This window comes from Hakea prostrata, chromosome 3 (genome assembly GCF_041222555.1).
Source record: "Hakea prostrata isolate BN-2017 chromosome 3, UWA_Hpros_2, whole genome shotgun sequence".
NCBI classification, from domain to species: Eukaryota; Viridiplantae; Streptophyta; class Magnoliopsida; order Proteales; family Proteaceae; genus Hakea; species Hakea prostrata.
Genome location: NC_142602.1, coordinates 62258036 through 62276458, shown reverse-complemented (window position 1 = coordinate 62276458; position 18423 = coordinate 62258036). Strand labels below are relative to the sequence as shown.

Below are 18423 nucleotides of genomic sequence, written 5' to 3'. Positions count from 1 at the left end.
CCCCTCTAGGACCCCACAAAATTGGTCAAAAGGGCTTGTTAATGTCCTATGGCCCCACCAGCAACCCAATGAGGTTTGGCAAACACAGGATATTTTGGTAATTTTGGTCAATTTGTGGTGTCCTAGACTCCTAGGTCTAGGTCCCATTGAGTCTAGGATGTTGTTTGGACCTTAGATATATTTTTATTTTATTTTTTGATTAGTATTTTGCCATCTACTTAAGAGTCCTAGTTTAGGTGAGATTCTCAGAGATATTGGGATCCCACAAGTTGAGTCTGCTTTAGTCTCCTTATTTTTAGGACTCCATATCTACTCTTAGAATTTTGATTGGAGTCCTCTAGAGTTACTTATTGAGTTTTTTTTTGGTTGAAGTCAAAGTCTTAGTCAACAGTAATTGAGTTACTTTTGGATAAGCCAATTCGAGTTCTAGTTGGTTTTCCAACTTAATAGTCTTTTTCTATTTCTTATTTGAAGTCTATAAATAAAGCCCTTCAGACGTGTAATTTTCAAGTTGAATTCATGGTTGTCAAGGTGATCAAAGCGATTGGGGTTCTGCCTAGGCTTTTAGTCGACAAAGCGGAGCCTAGGCGGCAATAAGGCGACCAAAGCTGTTGGGTCAATTTTTTTCAATACAACTGCTTTTAAACTACTTTTCAATACAACTACTTTCTATAATAAGCTAAACAAATATTTAGTAGTCACATTCATCCCAAAAAAACAAGCATTCAAGAATCATAATTATGAAAAATTATTCAAAAGAAGAACATAAACATAAGTTCATCTCATCAAACCATGATTGTTAAAGCGTCCGGCTAGGCATTTGCTGATTCATTGATTCTTGATGTTGAGTATGGGTTATACTTCACATTCTGTTGCCGATGGGCACAGGGGTCCCGCTCCGGGGAGGCAGCCCTAGCAGGGGTGTGGGTGCAGTGCCCTTGAAGCAAGAAATAGGTTCTGTCACTTTGGGCCTTGGAGTTCTTTTGCGAATTGGGGCGTCAATTAAGCGGTTCAAAACAAAGCGGTTGAAAAACCTCTTTACCGCCTAGGCGGACGCTTTGACAACCATGGTTGAATTCATGGATAAAATTTCTGTTTTCGAGGCCAACAAGGTTCTGGTTTTCTTGGGAGGGCCATGCGGGATTTAGAAAGCTTTATTCTTCAATTTCAGCAAGAGTCCTGGAAAGTCCAGCCGGCATTTGTCCATATACAGCTGCCTTTAACAATCTCCAAGTAAGTGAACATCATCCCCAACCCCATCTCTAGTCTTCCCTCTTCTTCCCTCATTCATCGCACCTCTTCTTTTCTATTTTCTTAATTTTCTTGAGTTTTTGGACTTTTCGAGAGCCAGATTGCAAGGTCTGAACTACACCAATCTAACTGTTAAACTTGTCCAAAACTTTAGGAGCCTAATTTCCCCCAACCCTAGTGACCTTGTACCCCAATTTGACCTCATTTTGACCATCTTATTTCAAGATATAATTATTTTCCTGAATTTCGTACTTCCTAAAACCCTAAAAACATTAACCTTCATATCTTTTAATTTAGTCACCAAACGCCACTTACTTTCAGAATCATATCCCCATTATTACCCATATACACTCCAAGTTTCAACCCATTGCGACACCTTTAGACCCCACTTTCCCATCTCAAGGAATTAATCCCATCTAGATTATTGGTCAGTCCTAATTTACTCCAACTCAATCCCAACTTCCATTAGGTTCCATATCCATTACATAATCATCCAATTTGGGTTTGAGAAAACCCTAACACAGTCCATATTTCTTCGTTAAAACCCTAAATTTGTTTCTTTCTCAATTTCTTTCAATCATCTAGGTTTTTGTTAACCCAAATTTGTCCCAAAACCATAACCACCAAAAGTTTCACCATCAGACCCATCCCTTACAGGTTTGTTAAGTATCTAATTCCTAGGTTTGGTTCTTTATTAGTTCATAAAAGAAAGGATCCTGGACTAACCCTAAATTTTAGGGAGATATGACATATCTCAAGATCCTATAGTCTGGTTACATCAATGAGTAGCTGGACATATTTTTTTATTATTATTATTTTAAAAATTTTTGTTGAGATAACTGCGTCTAAGTCCTATTCCAATCTTTAGTAGGCTGCCAAGATTTCTGTAATCCACTTTTATATTTTACATTGTAGCCCTTCATCAGATCCAATGTTAACTCATAGGCTAAAGAAATGTTTCCTACCACAACCCTTCTTGGCTGCTTTTACAATTTTCTTTTGCTCTTTTTTTGATGATCTTGTGGATCTCAGTCTGTAAAGAAAAAGGGGTGGGAGAATGACAGAACAGACTAGGGTGGTCCAATTTTAATTGTGAAATCCTTTGATCAGTCTACCACCATTATGTGCCAACGACTATCAGCCTGTTGTCACTGAGACACGTAGATCATCATCCCTTCTAAGTCAATATTTGTGGATCACATGGTGCTGTTTTTGTCATTTTACAAAACTCATGGGCGAGTTTTTCTGAACATCGAAGGAGTTGATGCAGTATTAATAGTCTGGTTCAATTGGTTTGATCCAACCTCGAATAGAACCAGTTCGATAGGGTGTGGTCCAACAAGAGTTGGACTTAAAAAAATTAATTCTTTCAGTTTTAAGTGTAACCTTTTAATTGTTTTAGCTTTCCTACATAGGAGTGAGTTGGAGTTAGGATTGGTACTTATGTTGCTTTGTTGAAGTTAGTTTCTTAGTGTACTAGGATTCCTCTATTAGTTATATTTTCTTCTTTTAATGGCACTTTTTAGGATGCAATTACAGATTGAATATAACGGGTTGAGTTATGTTAGTGTGGCTAGCATTTGAGTTTGAGCACTCTCTTCTCTCTTCCTCCTGTTGTGCGATTTCTCTCTTCTTCCTCTTCCTATTCTTGTAATTCCCATTCCGTGAAAGCCCACCATAGTAGACTATTCTCAAGCTTGCGTTAATGCCTTAGTGAATATCATCTACCCTGCTCCTACATGGTCATTGTTGCATGCATAAAACACTTTCAGAAATAACTAAAGAACGTCAATCAATTTCCTTCGAGAGAAACAAAAACAAGTATTTAGTTGTCTAGTGTTTTCCCGTCACCTAAATATTTTTATTGTATAACAAACCATCATTTAAAATTGTTTTCTGAAATAAAATTGGTATATCATAACAAATCTGACCATGAAATGATGCCGGCAGCACTTGCAAAACATGTGGAAACCTCTGTCATATTTTTCTATTACCTTCATAACCGAAATAGGTATTTTTGCCTTTTTTTTTTTGTAATATTTATATGATTCGTCTAATTTTTGAAAAATAAGATAGAAAATTATAGGTTTGAAAAATATTTTGACATTGTGAGATCGTGGATCGGCCCATGGCATTCAACATATATTTATTCTATCACCATGCAATGCATCCACCGTATATTTCTTTTACATTTTTTATTTTATTTTTGATGTAAGAAAATATATTTTTTAAACCAGAATGATAATACAATAATACGTATTTCAAAATTTGTTTTCTACATTGTGAGTTTGTAGATCGGCCCATTGTGTTCAACATATATAAATTTCGTCATTATTGAACATATTTCAAAAATAATAGTTTTGAGAAATATACGTTACCTCGAACTTAAGAAAACTCTTCAATCTTGGTTGGAGCTTTAATTCACTACAATCATGAGTTTGCCGGTGCTTTGTTGAGTGTTTATTCCCCCCTTCTTTTGACTTGAGGTAGAAATTGCTCAAAACCAAGTAAATACGATGGGAAGCAAGGCTTCATTTTATTTATTTATGTTTTTAATAAGTAAGGGTTCCCTTAACTATGTTTTCACACTTAAGACCCATTAAAATTACTGAATATCATGGTACCAAAATCTCGAGATTTTGCAAGATTTCCGTTGAAACTTTTTCCATTTTTACTTCAACCTGCTGTTTTGGTAGAGTTAAAATCTTAGGCCAAATTTTGCAAATTTTCTTACATGGTCTGAAATGAGGTAGCGAGTTGAGAGAGCAAAATCATATAAGAAATTTTTACTTCAATTGAATGCCTGCATTTTTTAAAACCGAAACGAAATTCCAATTATTTTGGAAAAGTTATAGGTTTAGACCGAAATTTTGAAAATTTTAACCATTTCGAAGGTTTCGACCATCTTGACTGAAATTTCAACCATTTCAGCATTCCAACTTGTTTTTCCTCAGTCTTTGTTTCTATCTCATTTTCACCTAATTTTCACTACTCCTTTGCCTTCAAACACCTCTTTTGCTAATTTTTTGCCTCCAAACACCTCCTAAGCCACAACAACTATAGAGGAAACTCCGGCAAAATAGAATGTGAAGCATGAGCCATACGCAACAGTTCCAAACTTCCCCTTTTTTTATTTTTGTTTTGTTCATGCCTTAAATGATCTTGTATTGCCTTGAAATTAATATATGTTTACCCTAGGACTATAATCTATGGTTGTGTTTTGTTAAACTTATTTTTTTTATTATTTGCTACCATTTTTTCATTTTTTGATTTTAAAAAGTATTTTTTAAATTATGTATTTTTATTTTATGTATATATGATATATGGGTTTCAACTTAATATATGTGAGACACCATCACTTGATCTAGTTGGTCATTTTATTTTTCTAACTTCTTTGTGTAACCATTTTGTCAAACATATAATGTATGCTGATGATTCTATGCCTGTATGCAATGCAATTTGTACTTGTTAGAACTAGTCATTTGTTAGTATACTTGAATGATGAATTTTTAATGGTTTTTTATTTTGGCAAAATATGAGTTCCATTGTATTTATTATGCTTTAAATATGAAGGAGGCAAGAAATCAGATGTAATGGACGTCATATAAGGCCTGAAACCTAGGGTCGAAATAAAAAAAACAAATCATATGTTTCGAAACCTAAAAATTTCGGCCTTTTCTTGGGTTGAAATCCTGTTTTTGGCTGAAAGTTTTTCCTTGCTTGTCCCAACTAAATGGGGTTGGCCTTCATGGATTGTTGCCTTCCAGTCAGCTCTATTTGAGGCCATAGTAGATACAAGGCCTAAGCTACGCATGTCCTTTCTCACCGCTTCTCTTAAGGCTATTGTCGATCTGCCCTAGTTCTTCTAATTCCTTCAATTCAGATTAAATCATTTTCCCATACAGGGGCATTTAAAGAATTCTATTGAACGTAGCTGTGTCACCTTAATCAACTTTGTTGTAGCTTATCAATTATCATAGCTACTCTTAGGCCAATTCTAATATGATCATCCCTGACCTTATCCTTCCCTTGTTTGCTACTCATCCATGATCCATCTAAGTTTCCTCATTTCTACTACTTTGAGTTTATCTATATGGTGTTTCTTAATAGCCGGACATTCTGCACCATGCATCATAACTAGTCGTATGATAGTCTTATAGAATTTTCCTTTGAGCTTTAAAGGAATACGTCGATCACATAAGAGCCCGGATGCACCTCACCACTTCATACACTCAGCAGGTTGGGAAAGCAAAATCATATTAAAAATAATAATATAAATATCCTCTATTAGCTTGGATTTCTTTGAGAGGCTCCACATGCCAAAGAAACTCACCTCATATATCCAGTTTGGATGTAGCAAGGCCTCTTCTTTAAGGACTGCAAATATACTAAACATGGAAACCAGTGCAAACACCTTAAATTTTACCTAATCTTTAACTTTGTTCTGGAGAGATGATTGATGAGGTTTACAACTTGTGGCAAGTATACTACCGAATGTCCTCTTTTATTCTTATCATCAAATTCACGTGTGGATTGTATTCTATATGTTTGGGGATCAATCTCTTTATTTGACTCTCTTCAAGTGATGGGCAATGCGGCTCTGCCATTGTTAAAAAGCAAATGTGCCGGGTAATTCATAATATATGCTGTTGATAGGTCAAGGAAGAAGATGATGCAAACATTGCACGGAAACATCAACTACACTTGAAACGGAGAAGACGGAGAAATAGATCTAAACAGGTGGCTTCGTTGACCTTTTTTACTATTGTTCCTCATGTTAATATTTTACTCCATTGCATAAACTCAGATTGTGTTAGACAGTTGTAGGTTTTGATTATTAATTCATGTACCCTTGCAAGTTTCTCTGCTGAAATAGTTTACCTCAGGGTGTGAACTGGAAGATTTATTTGTAGTTCCCCAACTGCATCTAAAGTTTAGCTAATGTTCTGGTAACTGTTCTGGTAACTTTTCCTTTTTATTTGAATCAGGAGATAAGCCAGAAAGATACTACAGCAGATGAGGTTCTTGACAGCAATTTGGTTGACCCTGAGCCTTTGAATAGCTGCTCCCATAGAATTGGTCCTCTTGCTCTTGATGTTGACAATTGTGATACTTCCAAAACTTTGAAAACTGAGGTGCTTCAAGGTTATGCTTCTTCGAATGAGCATGATGTAGAAAACCTAATGGCTGATGGCAATTTTCAATTTCCCGCTGAAGCTGCTTCGGCTGATTTAACTGGGACTAGGGGTTCCAAGCGTTTGCATGAAGAAACTGACTCTGTGGACTTTGAGACCAAAAAAAGCCGTACTGTTGTTATAGATAGTGATGATGAAGCGACTGGGATGGGGGATAAATCTGCTTCTCATATTTGTAAAAAGCCTGACATGCAAACAGATTCTGCATTAGAAGCTAATGAAGAGGTTGATGCTGATTTTTCTCCTTCACGGATTTCTAACGGGATAGAATCAGTGGAGACATTCCAGTGCACCGCTTGTGCAGAAGTAGTTAGAGCATCTGATTTACACTGTCATCCATTATTGAAAGTCATCATTTGTGAAAGTTGTGAGATTACGCTGAAAGAGAAGTTGCATGAGAAGGTATGGATCGATTTACTTGGGAAGAATTTCGTAAATTTTTATGTTATTTAGAGTGCTGATATTGCTGATGGTCTGGAACACCAACCATGATAACTTCTAGAAATGGATATGGGATTTTTATTCTTCATTTAATTGTGTTCAGTCATACTTGACATTTGTGGACTTGGAAATTTTGTTTCATTTTTTTTACTAGAAGTGAAGTGAAGTGAAGTTCAAACTTCAATCTCATATCTGATTCTTACCATGAATATTCGGTACTTTATGATGGCTGCTATATTAAATGGAATGTCTATTAATTTATGGTAGTAACTAGTAAGTGAATATACTATTTAAAGTTTGCAAACCTAGGCGTCTGGGCACCTTGGTCGGCTTGTGTCCAGGCCCCTCCAATGCCCTGGGTTGCCTAGAAAGTAGTAACCATGACTACTATGCCACTATGTTTCTATGGTGTTTTTTTTAAGTCATCTGCAACTTTTCTGTTAAATGGTTCATTATTTTTCATTGTGTTGCTGCTTTGGCGTGTATAAATATTTGTCTGAAACCAGTGTTGCCATGTAGCAGGATCCTGATTGCTCTGAGTGTTACTGTGGGTGGTGTGGGATGTGCAATGACCTCATAAGCTGTAAATCATGTAAAGTTTTGTTCTGTTCCTCCTGTATTAAAAGGAATTTTGGTGAAGTAAAGTTTTCGGAAGTTCATGACTCTACTTGGCTTTGCTGTTGCTGCTCTCCCATTCTCTTGAAGAGTTTGACATTAGAGTGCAAGAAAGCTCTTTCTGCTGGTGGTTTGATGGTTTCTAGCTCCGATAGTGATTCTGAGCTTTCGGAAGTTGGCGTTGGTGTTAAAATCAGGTACTAGTGAGTTTTTGATTTAATCAAGCTAATTGATATTTATATGATTCTTAGAACCTATCTTCTTTTATGTTGGTGTGTTTTTGTGGTAAATATCCTGAATGGTTGTTAGAAATTTTGCCGAAATGACAAAATATTTCAGTTTCTTGCAAAACGGAATGGAATTGACAATTGAAATTTATATGTGACAATGCTAAAACTTTTTTGGTTTTGACAAATATGGGTTGGAATCTGAAATTTTGAACCTTGATGGTGTTTGTAAACACTATAATAAGCTAATAGCTTTTCTGTCCATAACTTTTTCTTTTAGCAGTCATGTAAAGTTGTTGGTAATCATTTAATTGTTATAGTGAAGTTTGTGTAACTCATCTCCTATTGAAGTTGATTTCTTTTTATTTTCTGGTTTTAGCATTAAGAAAAAACGGAAGAAGAAGATTAGGAGGATCCTTGATGACACTGAACTTGGAGAAGAGACCAAACGAAAAATTGCCATTGAGAAGGTATTCCGTATTTTTCTAGTTGAATTATACAATTTGTCATACTTCTTTGATTCTCAATGTTTATATTAATAAAGATTTGTTTGGCCCGTCATTCTGCCAATAATGGTAGGTAGGGAGCTGTATCTGCCTCATCCCTGGTCACCTATCTCCAGAATTTGGTCACATGAAAGTTGCTTCCCCTTTTTAAATTTCAGCCTGAATGTCCACTTGGCAAAAAAAAGTATTTAAGGAAACTTTGATTATATATTTCTTTTGAAAACAGTGGCTGTTTAAAAACTAAGGGGAGTAGGCAAGTACATGGCCCATACAATTCAGATGGTCCACTAAATTCATTATATGGGTTAAGCTAATCTGGAGAGGGTTAATCTATCAATTTTTTGGATTGGTCAGAGCAAGCTTCCACATGATTAACATAAGGCTATCTGTCTTATCAATCTTGTCAGGAGTCAGGACAACTACTCTATTAAATTTCTCCTTCGTTCTTACTTTTTCAGTAAATATGTAATGTATCATGATTTTGGTTCTTGTAGGAACGTCAAGAGCATTTAAAGTCATTGAAAGTACAATTTACTGCTAAGCCATGGGATGGTATTACTGTGAATTCTAATGGAAATGTTCCAGAGGGTACAAACATTGAACTGCTTGGTGATGTGATAAATGGTTACATTGTGAATGTTGTGAGGGAGAAAGATGAGGAAGCAGTTAGGATTCCTCCTAGTATCTCATCCAAATTGAAACCCCATCAGGTATTCTTCAATTTTCTTTTGGCTAATAAAATAGTTCTTTTCATGGTTTGGGCCTTCGGGGTGGTTTCTTTGTTGTGCGTTTCCCTTTTAAATTTCTTTTTAGTTTTCAAATATCACCACAGAACACAATACATAGCCTTCCGGCTAACTAAAAACATGATTAAAATCTAATTTATGGGCTGAGAAATGAATTCTAGCTGGTAGGTCCTAAGGACATTTGAGTTTGTATCTTTTTGGGTGGTCCAACAGTGATGATATCATATCATCATCTGAACGTTGTTCAACTTGAGTTTTGCTTTTTACACATGGGGAATTAATGCAGGACTGGTTCAAAATTTATTTATATTTTAATGTCAAAAAGCTTATAATTCATTGGGTTATTTTTGTAATTATAAACTAAAAAATATGTAGATTCTTAAGGGGTGAAAGTAAATTGTTATTTTCGATTAATGGAGGGGCCAATAGAAGGTTGCGCTTATATATGTATGTATGTATTTTCTAATTTTAATTGCTATAGGGATCTTCCAGGGCCAATTCGTTACCTGTAAAGAGTTTTGTTTTGAGGGATTCAGATTTTTTTTGGGATTAATAAATAATTTCATTACCAAAGGATTTTTTTTTTGGGGGGGGGGGGGGGCTTGGGGAGACACAACAAACAACATGAGCTATGTAAAATGCCCTGTCAAGAAGGTCAAGGGCCTGCAAAAGAGATGGAAAAGCCCTTATTAAAAGGAACAACTATTCAACAAAGGAATGGCGACTCAGCACTATGCCAAGCCTCTACCGTTTTTGAACTCATCACTGCTATGCCATCCTCACTTCTTTTAAATCATTTCCTATTGTCTCTTCTTTTATCCCTCTGCACCTTTAGTGCCTTTCCTCCTCTCCTCATAGCCGCCTGAGCAATCGGCAAGGGTTATTTGCATGCCTGGGCCGGGGGTCTTCTTGGGGTTCCCCGCCATCACTTTTCCTTTTGCTCATGTATCATATACTTTCCTCTCTACTCTTTCTTCACTCTACTCCTGCTTTTCCGCCTTTGCCTCTTAGTGCCGTAATTTTCTCTTGCTCTGTATGCCCTTCCAGCTTCCTATCGCGCCCTTCTGGAATCTTTTTTCTTTGGTTGCTGGGATGTTCTCTGCAAAAGTTTCCCTTCTTTTGTTGTTTTTTCTCTTTTGATTCTTGGCCAAGGCTGACTGCAGAGACAACTAGGTTCCTTTTACAGTTGCTTCTCGGGAACTTTTTGAAATTCTATGGCACATTCCTCCTCTCCTGTTCCCTTATTTTCCACCTTTTTGAAATATTATGTGCTGTTTGATGAATCTCTTCTGATTCTGGTTCCATAACTGGTCTGGTGTCCAGCCCTCCCTCTATACATTTTGGACTCGCTTGAACTCTCTATGGGTGATGGCTTGGATTTCTGAAGCCTACAAAAGAGTTTCTGTACTTCTATTTACTGCATCTGTGGATAGATTTTGGTGCTGTCTCCATTGTTTTGAGAAACGTAACTTTCAAGTGAAAATTTCTACTGCTGCAGTGCAGCTGAAAATAAATCCTGTTTGACTTTTAGCCCCATGTTGGTGTGGTCAGTCTGTTTTACATCTTCTTCCATACTTGCTTGATGATCCAAGTTCTAACCAAGTTGGTGGAAAATGAAAAACTACCAATATGAAATTAAGTTTGGCCTGTTCTCCATGTTTGTTTTTGTTGTTGATATTAATAAGCAGGGAGTCTCTTGTGCAGGTCAAGTCTTGGAACTTCAGTATGCTCCTCCTAATGGGAAATTTTCACTGGTATAGCATGTGTCCATATTTCGTTCACTAAGGCTGCGTTTGTTTGCTGGAATAAAGGTGGGGTGGGAAAATTTTTGAAAAAAGTGTAGATTTCTTACTTTTCCCTTAAATCCTAAAATGGTAGATTGTTTGGTTACTTGGGGTGGGAAAGTGAGAGACAAGTTTCTTTGAATCAAGGAAACTTGTCTGGTGATGTGGCAACTCAACTTTCCCACCCCAAGCCATTTTAAAACCCCACATATTTGGTGGGACTTTGTGGGAAATTTGGGAAAAGTAAAAAGTGGGACCCACCACTATCACTTTTCCACAAAACCCTTTCATTTCCTTTTCCTCTCCCTCACCCCACTACACATGGGACCCACATGTTTTTTTTTCCCACCCCTTTTTTCCCACCCCACCTTTACAAACAAACGCAGCCTAAGAAAATACCAGTTTGCCCAGTTTCTACTATTTGGAACACTATTGGGCAAGCCTATTCTGTTACTGTTAAGTATGGCTGACTCTTTCTTGTGAATGTTGTGGAAAGTCATGCATAAAAAATTAAACAAAGCACTGTCCATTGAGTTTAGAATCAGAAACCCATCAGTATTGCCATTTGTGGGATGGCCGTTTGCTTTTGACAATGTCCTCACCCCACCGCTTTTTGTTAGCAATCCCCTGGCACTTCCGTCCTTGTCGGATTCATTTCGTATGATTCTGCTGATTCGTCGGTGATTGATTGCTTGGCCATCTCTATATCTGATGATCAGGAAGTGGATAGCCAGCCTTAGCTACATGTCTAGCAGTTAATTTTTCCTTGTTGAAATATTGAATGAATGCCGACTTATGTCAGTGTGACATAGCAGGCCTTTATTTATAATAGTAGAATGCAAGAAAGAGTACAAGAACACTCAATGTGGGACTAAAATAATAAAAACATCCTAACGGACAAAACTACCCTTTTCACTTCAACTCTTGACTTACAACAATCCCCACCTCAAGTTGGTGCATTGATGTCTATCATGCCCAACTTGTTAATAATGCTAATGAAGTAACTGAACAATTTGACACTGAAACTCTTTGTGAACACATCAATATGGTGATTATCAGATGTGACAAAGAAATCTGAACCAGCCTAGATTCAACCTTCTCCTTTATAAAATGCTTTTCAATCTCTACATGTTTAGTCCTGTCATGCTGAATTGGATTATAGGCTATACTGATGGCTGATTTGCTGTCAGATTACAACCTTATAGGTTCTTCTGGATCTGCCCCAAGTTCCTGAAGAAGGCCCTTCAACCATAATATCTTGCAAATGCCTTGAGCCAAAGCTCTAAATTCTTCTTCAGTACTAGACCCTTCAACTACAACATGTTTTTTATTTCTCCATGACACCAAGTTACCCCCCCTCCAAATAAGCAACCTGAGGTAGATTTCCTGTCATTTGGATATCTTGCTCAATTTGCATCTTTATATGCTTCAACTCTAGGTGCTTATGAGAAGAAATTAAGATATCTTTTCTTTAAGATGCCTTTTAAGTACCTCAATCTGCGATACACTGCATCAAGACATGAAGAGTAAGGATTGTGCATGTATTGACTGACAATGCTGACTGCAAAAGTAATGTCTGGCCTAGTGTGATAGATAAATCAACTGCTCAACCAGCTTTTGATAGCTAGTCTTATCAATTGGTTTTCCTTCCTTTGCCTTCAAGTGTTGATTGGGCTCCACTGGGGTCTTGGCAGGTGTGCACCCTAACATCCCAGTCTCTTCTAGTAGGTCTAAAGTGTACTTTCTCTGAGAAATAGACACCATTAATCGAGTGTGCTGGTTCTAGCCTGAGAAAATATCTTAGCTTGCCCATGTCTTTTATCTCAAACTCTGTCCCTAAGAAGGTCTTCAAGGCTGTAATTTCTTTCTCACTACTTCTTGTCATAACAATGTCAGCCACATACACCGAAGTAACTGTAATATGAGAATCATCCCGCTTAACAAATAGGGTATGGTTTGCATTACTTTGCTTGTGGCCATGGGAGGCCATAGCCTTATGACATCTTCCAAAGCAAGTCCTAGGGAACTGCCTTAGTCCATACAAGTCTCTACTTAGTTTGCATACTTTCCCATAAGTCTTGGGACTAGAATAGCCTAGAGGCACATTCATCTACACTTCTTGAAGCTCTCCATGTAGGAAAGCATTCTTGACATACAACTGCTGAAGATTCCACCCTTGATTCATAGCACATGAGTGAACAGCCTGAATTGTGTTCATCTTGGCAACATAAGAAAATGTTTTATGGTAGTCAAGGCCATAGGTCTGAGTGAAGCCTTTGGCTACATGTCTTGCCTTATATCCTCAATGGTTCCCATTTGCTTTATATATTATTGCGAACACCCATTTGCACCTAACAGTTTGCTTTCCCTGCAGCAAAGACACCATTTCTGTATTTTGTTTTTATTTTCTTTTCTTTGGGCTTGCATTTCCTCATCAATAGCTTTCTTCCAGTTTGAGTGTGATAATGCCTCTTGCCACAAGTTAGGAATAGAGGTGAAGGACAAGGAGGAAATAAAGCTCTGAAATTTGGGGATAGGGACTGTTATGAGACATGATTAGAAATAGGGTGCTTAGTACAAGTACATGGGTGTTTTCTCAAAGCAGTCGGTAGATCTAGCTAGAGACAGACTCACTAGGAGGAGCAGATTCTTTAGGACTAGGAGTCGATGCTTCCAACTGGTGTGGTTTAGAAGGGTGTATTTTTTGCTTCCTTTGGTAGGTCTTCAGAGATCTAGTCTGCCCTTGCACTTCATCTACCAGTTGTTTCTGTCCGGTCACTCCATCTTCCAAAGGAGAATCTGCCAAAGAAAACTCAATAGTAGGAACCTCAAGAGGAATCTTAAGGAGTACCAGAGCTTCTTCACTAACACTCTCCCCTTAAAGTAGAGTAGGGGAAAAGAAAGGAATCTATTTCTAAAAGACATCGTCCATAGAGACAAAAAACCTATGAGAGCCAAGATGGTAACACTTATACTCCTTTTGTGTAGGAGGATAATCCAAGAATATACACGGTTACCCACGGGGATTTAACTTACCATGACTATGATGGTTGCGAACAAAAGCAACACACCTAAAGAACTTAGGGGGAACTGTAGCGTTGGCTATTCCTAAAAAAACATCAAGAGGATAGCGCTGATCTAAGACTCGGGAAGGCATCCTGTTAATCAAATAAGTGGTAGATTGAATTGCATAACCCCAAAAGTGAGAAGGCACATGCATAGTGAACATAAGAGACCGTGTCACCTCAAAAAGATGTCTATTTTTGTGTTCAGCCACCCCATTTTGAGGAGGGGTATCCACGCTTTGATGAATAATCCCATGATCAACAAGATAACAGGGAAAGGCCCCACCCGAGTATTTAGTCCCATTATTGGTCTGCAGAATTTTTACAAGATCCCCAAACTAAGTCCTAACCATATTTTTGGAAATTTTGAAAACATGAAAATGCATCATTTTTTTTGGTGAAGAAGATACATCCATGTGATTCTAGTGCTACAGTCAATAAACGAAAGAAACTATTGATGACCAGATATAGACATAGTCTAAAAAGGATACCACACATCAAAATGAGTAGTAGAGAAAAGAAGATTACTACGATTGTCAGAAATTGGATAAATATGTTTAGTTTGCTTGTCCAAAATGCGAGCATCACAACAAAAATCATTCAAATTACATTGCTTAACTAAGTCAGGAAATATTCTAGAGAAAACTGATAAAAGAATGTGGCCAAGACGATTTTGCCACTATAATAAAGACACAACTGTAGGAGAGGACGATGTAGATGCTGTAAAAAAAGCTATGGTGATCTGTCTAGTAAGTAGAGCCCCCCTTTTTGTTTACCACACCCAGAAAACGGAAACCAGGAGGGAAAGGGAACGGTGGAAACAAAACGGAAAGAGGACCCACAACAACACGGGAAGGGTGGGATTTGTAAACCAAAGAGAAAGAATGCATGTTGTATTTTCAAAAAACAAGAGAAGCACAGACAAACACAAGGAGGCCAACGCAAAACAACACCCAAACACAAAAAACAACCAAAAAGGAAAAAAAGAAAAACAACAGGAAGAGGCCAAGAGGACACCAGGGGGACAGCGAACACCCCCCCAACCAACGAACAAAACACCGACAACCAGGGCAAGTAACGACAACGAACAGAGCGGGAGCAAAAGAAGAGAAACAACCGGGGAACGACTGGAAGAAGCCCGAGGGGTATGCGGGGTTTTGGGGAACATGAAAAACAAAAATGAAAATGGGAGACAAAACAAAACCACCACAAAGTCCCGACCCAAGCACGAGTCCGTCCCGAACCCAGCCACAATCCCAGCCCACAAGGGGCCCACCGGCCAAGGGAACCAAGACAGCGAAGGGGCGGTTCGGCAGCGGGACTTTTCGGTCTCTGGTTTCGTCGCTTTTCCAAATGGGAATTTGGTGGAATTCCAGTTTCGATGGAATTTTGTTCTATGCCACTACCAATTGTACTCTCGTTTTCAGGTCCTAAAAAAACATAAGGAGTAGGAAAGAATGTTATTTTTCTGTTCATATTACGAGTAAGGCTACTACTAATAGACAAAAGGTTGTCTAAAAATTATGGTACGTGCAAATAGAAAAAGGGTAAGTGTAGAAGTGGAGAACAGATAATGGAACCCTTTCCAGAGATCGAAGATAGAGATCCATCAGCTATTCTAACATCCTAAGCAAAAGGAATAGATGAGTAAGTGTGAAATAAAGAAGATGAGTATGTCATGTGGTTGGTTGCTCTAGAGTCAATTATCTAGGAGGGATAAATAGAGTTGACACTTTGATAACTGAAAATACTCGTGGGGTGCAGAGAGTCAAGAGTGGAAGTGATGGCAGTGGCTACACTCGCACTAGGAATTGGTCTTAAAGAGAATACATCAAGCTTGGTCATTAACTAACGAAAGAGATTTTGGAGCTCGTTTGAGGAAAGAGGTGCTGGAGTACTCTGGGTGTCCAGAATAACTTGATTGGCAGATGCTTGATTGTTGCCCCTATTTCCACTCTTACCTCCTCCCTGGGAATTTGTTGGACGTCAATACAACTTCCAACAATTCTCATTTGTATGGTGTTTTTTTCCACAATATTCACACTTCACAGGTGGCAAAGGATCATCAGAACCTGCATTGTTATTGCCAAAACCAGCAGCTAAAGCTGACCTATCAGGAGTCTGTGTATAGCTGTTGTGAGTTCCTTCTGTTGCAACTGATGAATCTTTGGGTCTTAAAACATTGTGCATCATTACCTACTTTGGAATGTGTGTCTTGAGCAACTTTCCAAATAGTGGTAGCATCATGAAGAAGAAGGTAGCTCTTTGCTATGCTTGGTTCATGGAATTAAGAAGAAATCCTATGACCAAACACTCATCTGTATACCACTTTGTATATTGTGGACTAGGAGAAGAAGGCTCGGTAGAAGTCTTATCAAGATGGCCAGTAAGACCACAAGCACCAATTGCTAGAGAAACAGAACAAGACCACCATAGATAATTGGTCCCATTGAGCTTGACAATGGTCATCTGAAGCAGATAAACTCACGATCCCGAGGAATAGATGAAATAGGAAAATCATTAGATATACTAGATGAGTTGGGTGTAGTTTGTTTAGACATCACAAGGATGAAAGAGAAAATTTTTCGATAGGAGAACAAAAAAAAAACACTATCATTGTAAATAGGTTAGAAATAGATTTTTTGGAAGAAGGAAAATTCACTTTTGAGTCTTCTTTAAGTCTTCTTAACTTGAAGGCGAATTTGGTAGGCGTTTTCTTGCTTCCATCCGCCTATCATCTATTTTCGTCTTTCTTTCTCGTAGTAAGAAGACACTAAGGCGCACCCACTACACACCACACACTAAGACGACTAGCGTGGTCCTTCCCCTTGATAAATCAGCCACGTATCCAGGGTTGACCACATCATCACTGTTTGATCAAGGTGTGGCCATAGACATGGTAATGCAAGGTGCGATGGTCCAAGAAGTACCTGTAACTGAGATTAACGACTCTAGGACCATCCGTAGGGTATGAAAGGGCTAAAGTGATGGGTCTAGAGAGGTCACTGGATGTTGGCGAGCCTTCTAGAGCCTACCGCAGGTGATAGGGAAGGGAAAAAGGGAGATCGACCACCCTAGAAGGTTCCTTAGTTGCAGGGACACTCCTAGGGGTGATCGCAGCAGGTAAAGAAGGAGGAAAAGGGCTGGCAGTTGCCCTAGAGGGATCGCAGTGATGCAATGATTCCTCTAGAGATTATCGGTGGGGTTTTTTTGGTGGTGGGAGTGGTTTCAGAGAGCTGCGATGGTGAAGATGGGTAGCGCAAGTTTGGTGATGGCTGCGGTGATGATGGTGGTGCCTTAGATATGATGTGGCGTAAGATGTGGTGGTTCTGATACCATCTTGAAATATTAAATGAATCTTGACTTATGTCAGTGTGATGTTGCAGGCCTTTATTTATAATGGTAGAATGCAAGAATACCCGATGTGGGATTACAATAATAAAAAGATCCTAACAGACAAAACTACCCTTCTTACTTAAAACTCTTGACTTGCAATAGTCCTCCTAGTGACCATGTGGAAATTCTGAAACTACTATAGAAGGTTCTTCCTCTCATTCTTATGAGGTTGTCAAAGTGTCCGCCTAGGCAGCAAGGCGGTTGTTTTGAAACTCTTTGTTAACATGCAGTTTTTTTGGCCGCTTTTTCACCTAATTGCTACCACTTTGTTGCCTCATTGCCGCCTAGACGCAAAAACGGTCACCTTTTACACATTTTGAACATAATAATATATTTTCTTTGTTTTTTTAAAAATCAAATTTTATTCTACAAAGCGTTATACAAACTTAATAGTTAGTCATTTCGAAGTCGGGAATCAATGAATCATTAAATGGATAAGGCACCTATTTGGCGTCACACTATCATAGAGGTAAGTAAAAATGTAAAATTACTGCTTTCATTTTCATACTTATAATTTGATATAGTTTATAGTCATATGTTATGATGCTTGATGAGATGAACTCATGTTTGTGTTCTATTTGGAATAATCTTTCATAATTATGATTCTTGAATGCTGTATTTTTTAGATAAATGTGATTCTTGAATGTTCGGGTAGCTTATAATAGAAATTTATGACTTAAAAGTAGTTGTATTGAAAAAATTTGACCCAACTGCCCTTGTCGCCTTATTGCTGCCTAGGCGGAGCCCCAACCGCTATGGTTGCCTTGCTGCCTTGACAACTATATCCTATGCTTCTTGATGAGCAGCTGCGGACTGTGTTTACTACTACAAAATTTGAAGTTAATCTATTTCTTGAGCCCATTTCTGGGCTGCAAGTTACTAACAATCTGCATGGGACGTCTGATGTGAAATTCCATGACCACTGCAAGAGGCCGAGGACCTAGGGTCACTGCCCTACAGCCCAGCCTAGTAGCGTGGAATTTTTTTCATCAATAAGGGCATTTTGGCCATTTCTTGGCGGCCCTAGTCTAGTTCCAGTTGGTCTAGTTAGAATCAGAATTTTAGTAGGAGTCTAGTGACTCTAGTCTTTTTTTTTGGGTTCAAGGGGGCTTCATTAAGCCGGGGGATGGGATATTAATAATGCCTCAGCGAGAATCGAACCCACGACCTCTTCACTAAGAGGTGTTGGTTTCAACC

At 38.2% G+C, this 18423-nt stretch overlaps 1 protein-coding gene across 3 annotated transcripts in view; it reads left to right on the top strand.

Moving 5' to 3' along the window:
- ATRX (P-loop containing nucleoside triphosphate hydrolases superfamily protein) overlaps nt 1-18423 on the top strand; it is an 84784-nt gene that overhangs the window by 19345 nt on the left and 47016 nt on the right. For all 3 annotated transcript variants that reach the window (XM_089150668.1, XM_089150669.1, XM_089150671.1), the window contains 5 exons: nt 5908-5991; nt 6240-6848; nt 7410-7699; nt 8109-8199; nt 8730-8945. In XM_089150668.1, coding sequence (XP_089006794.1) covers nt 5908-5991; nt 6240-6848; nt 7410-7699; nt 8109-8199; nt 8730-8945 — 1290 coding nt within the window. The remainder of the gene's footprint in view (nt 1-5907; nt 5992-6239; nt 6849-7409; nt 7700-8108; nt 8200-8729; nt 8946-18423) is intronic.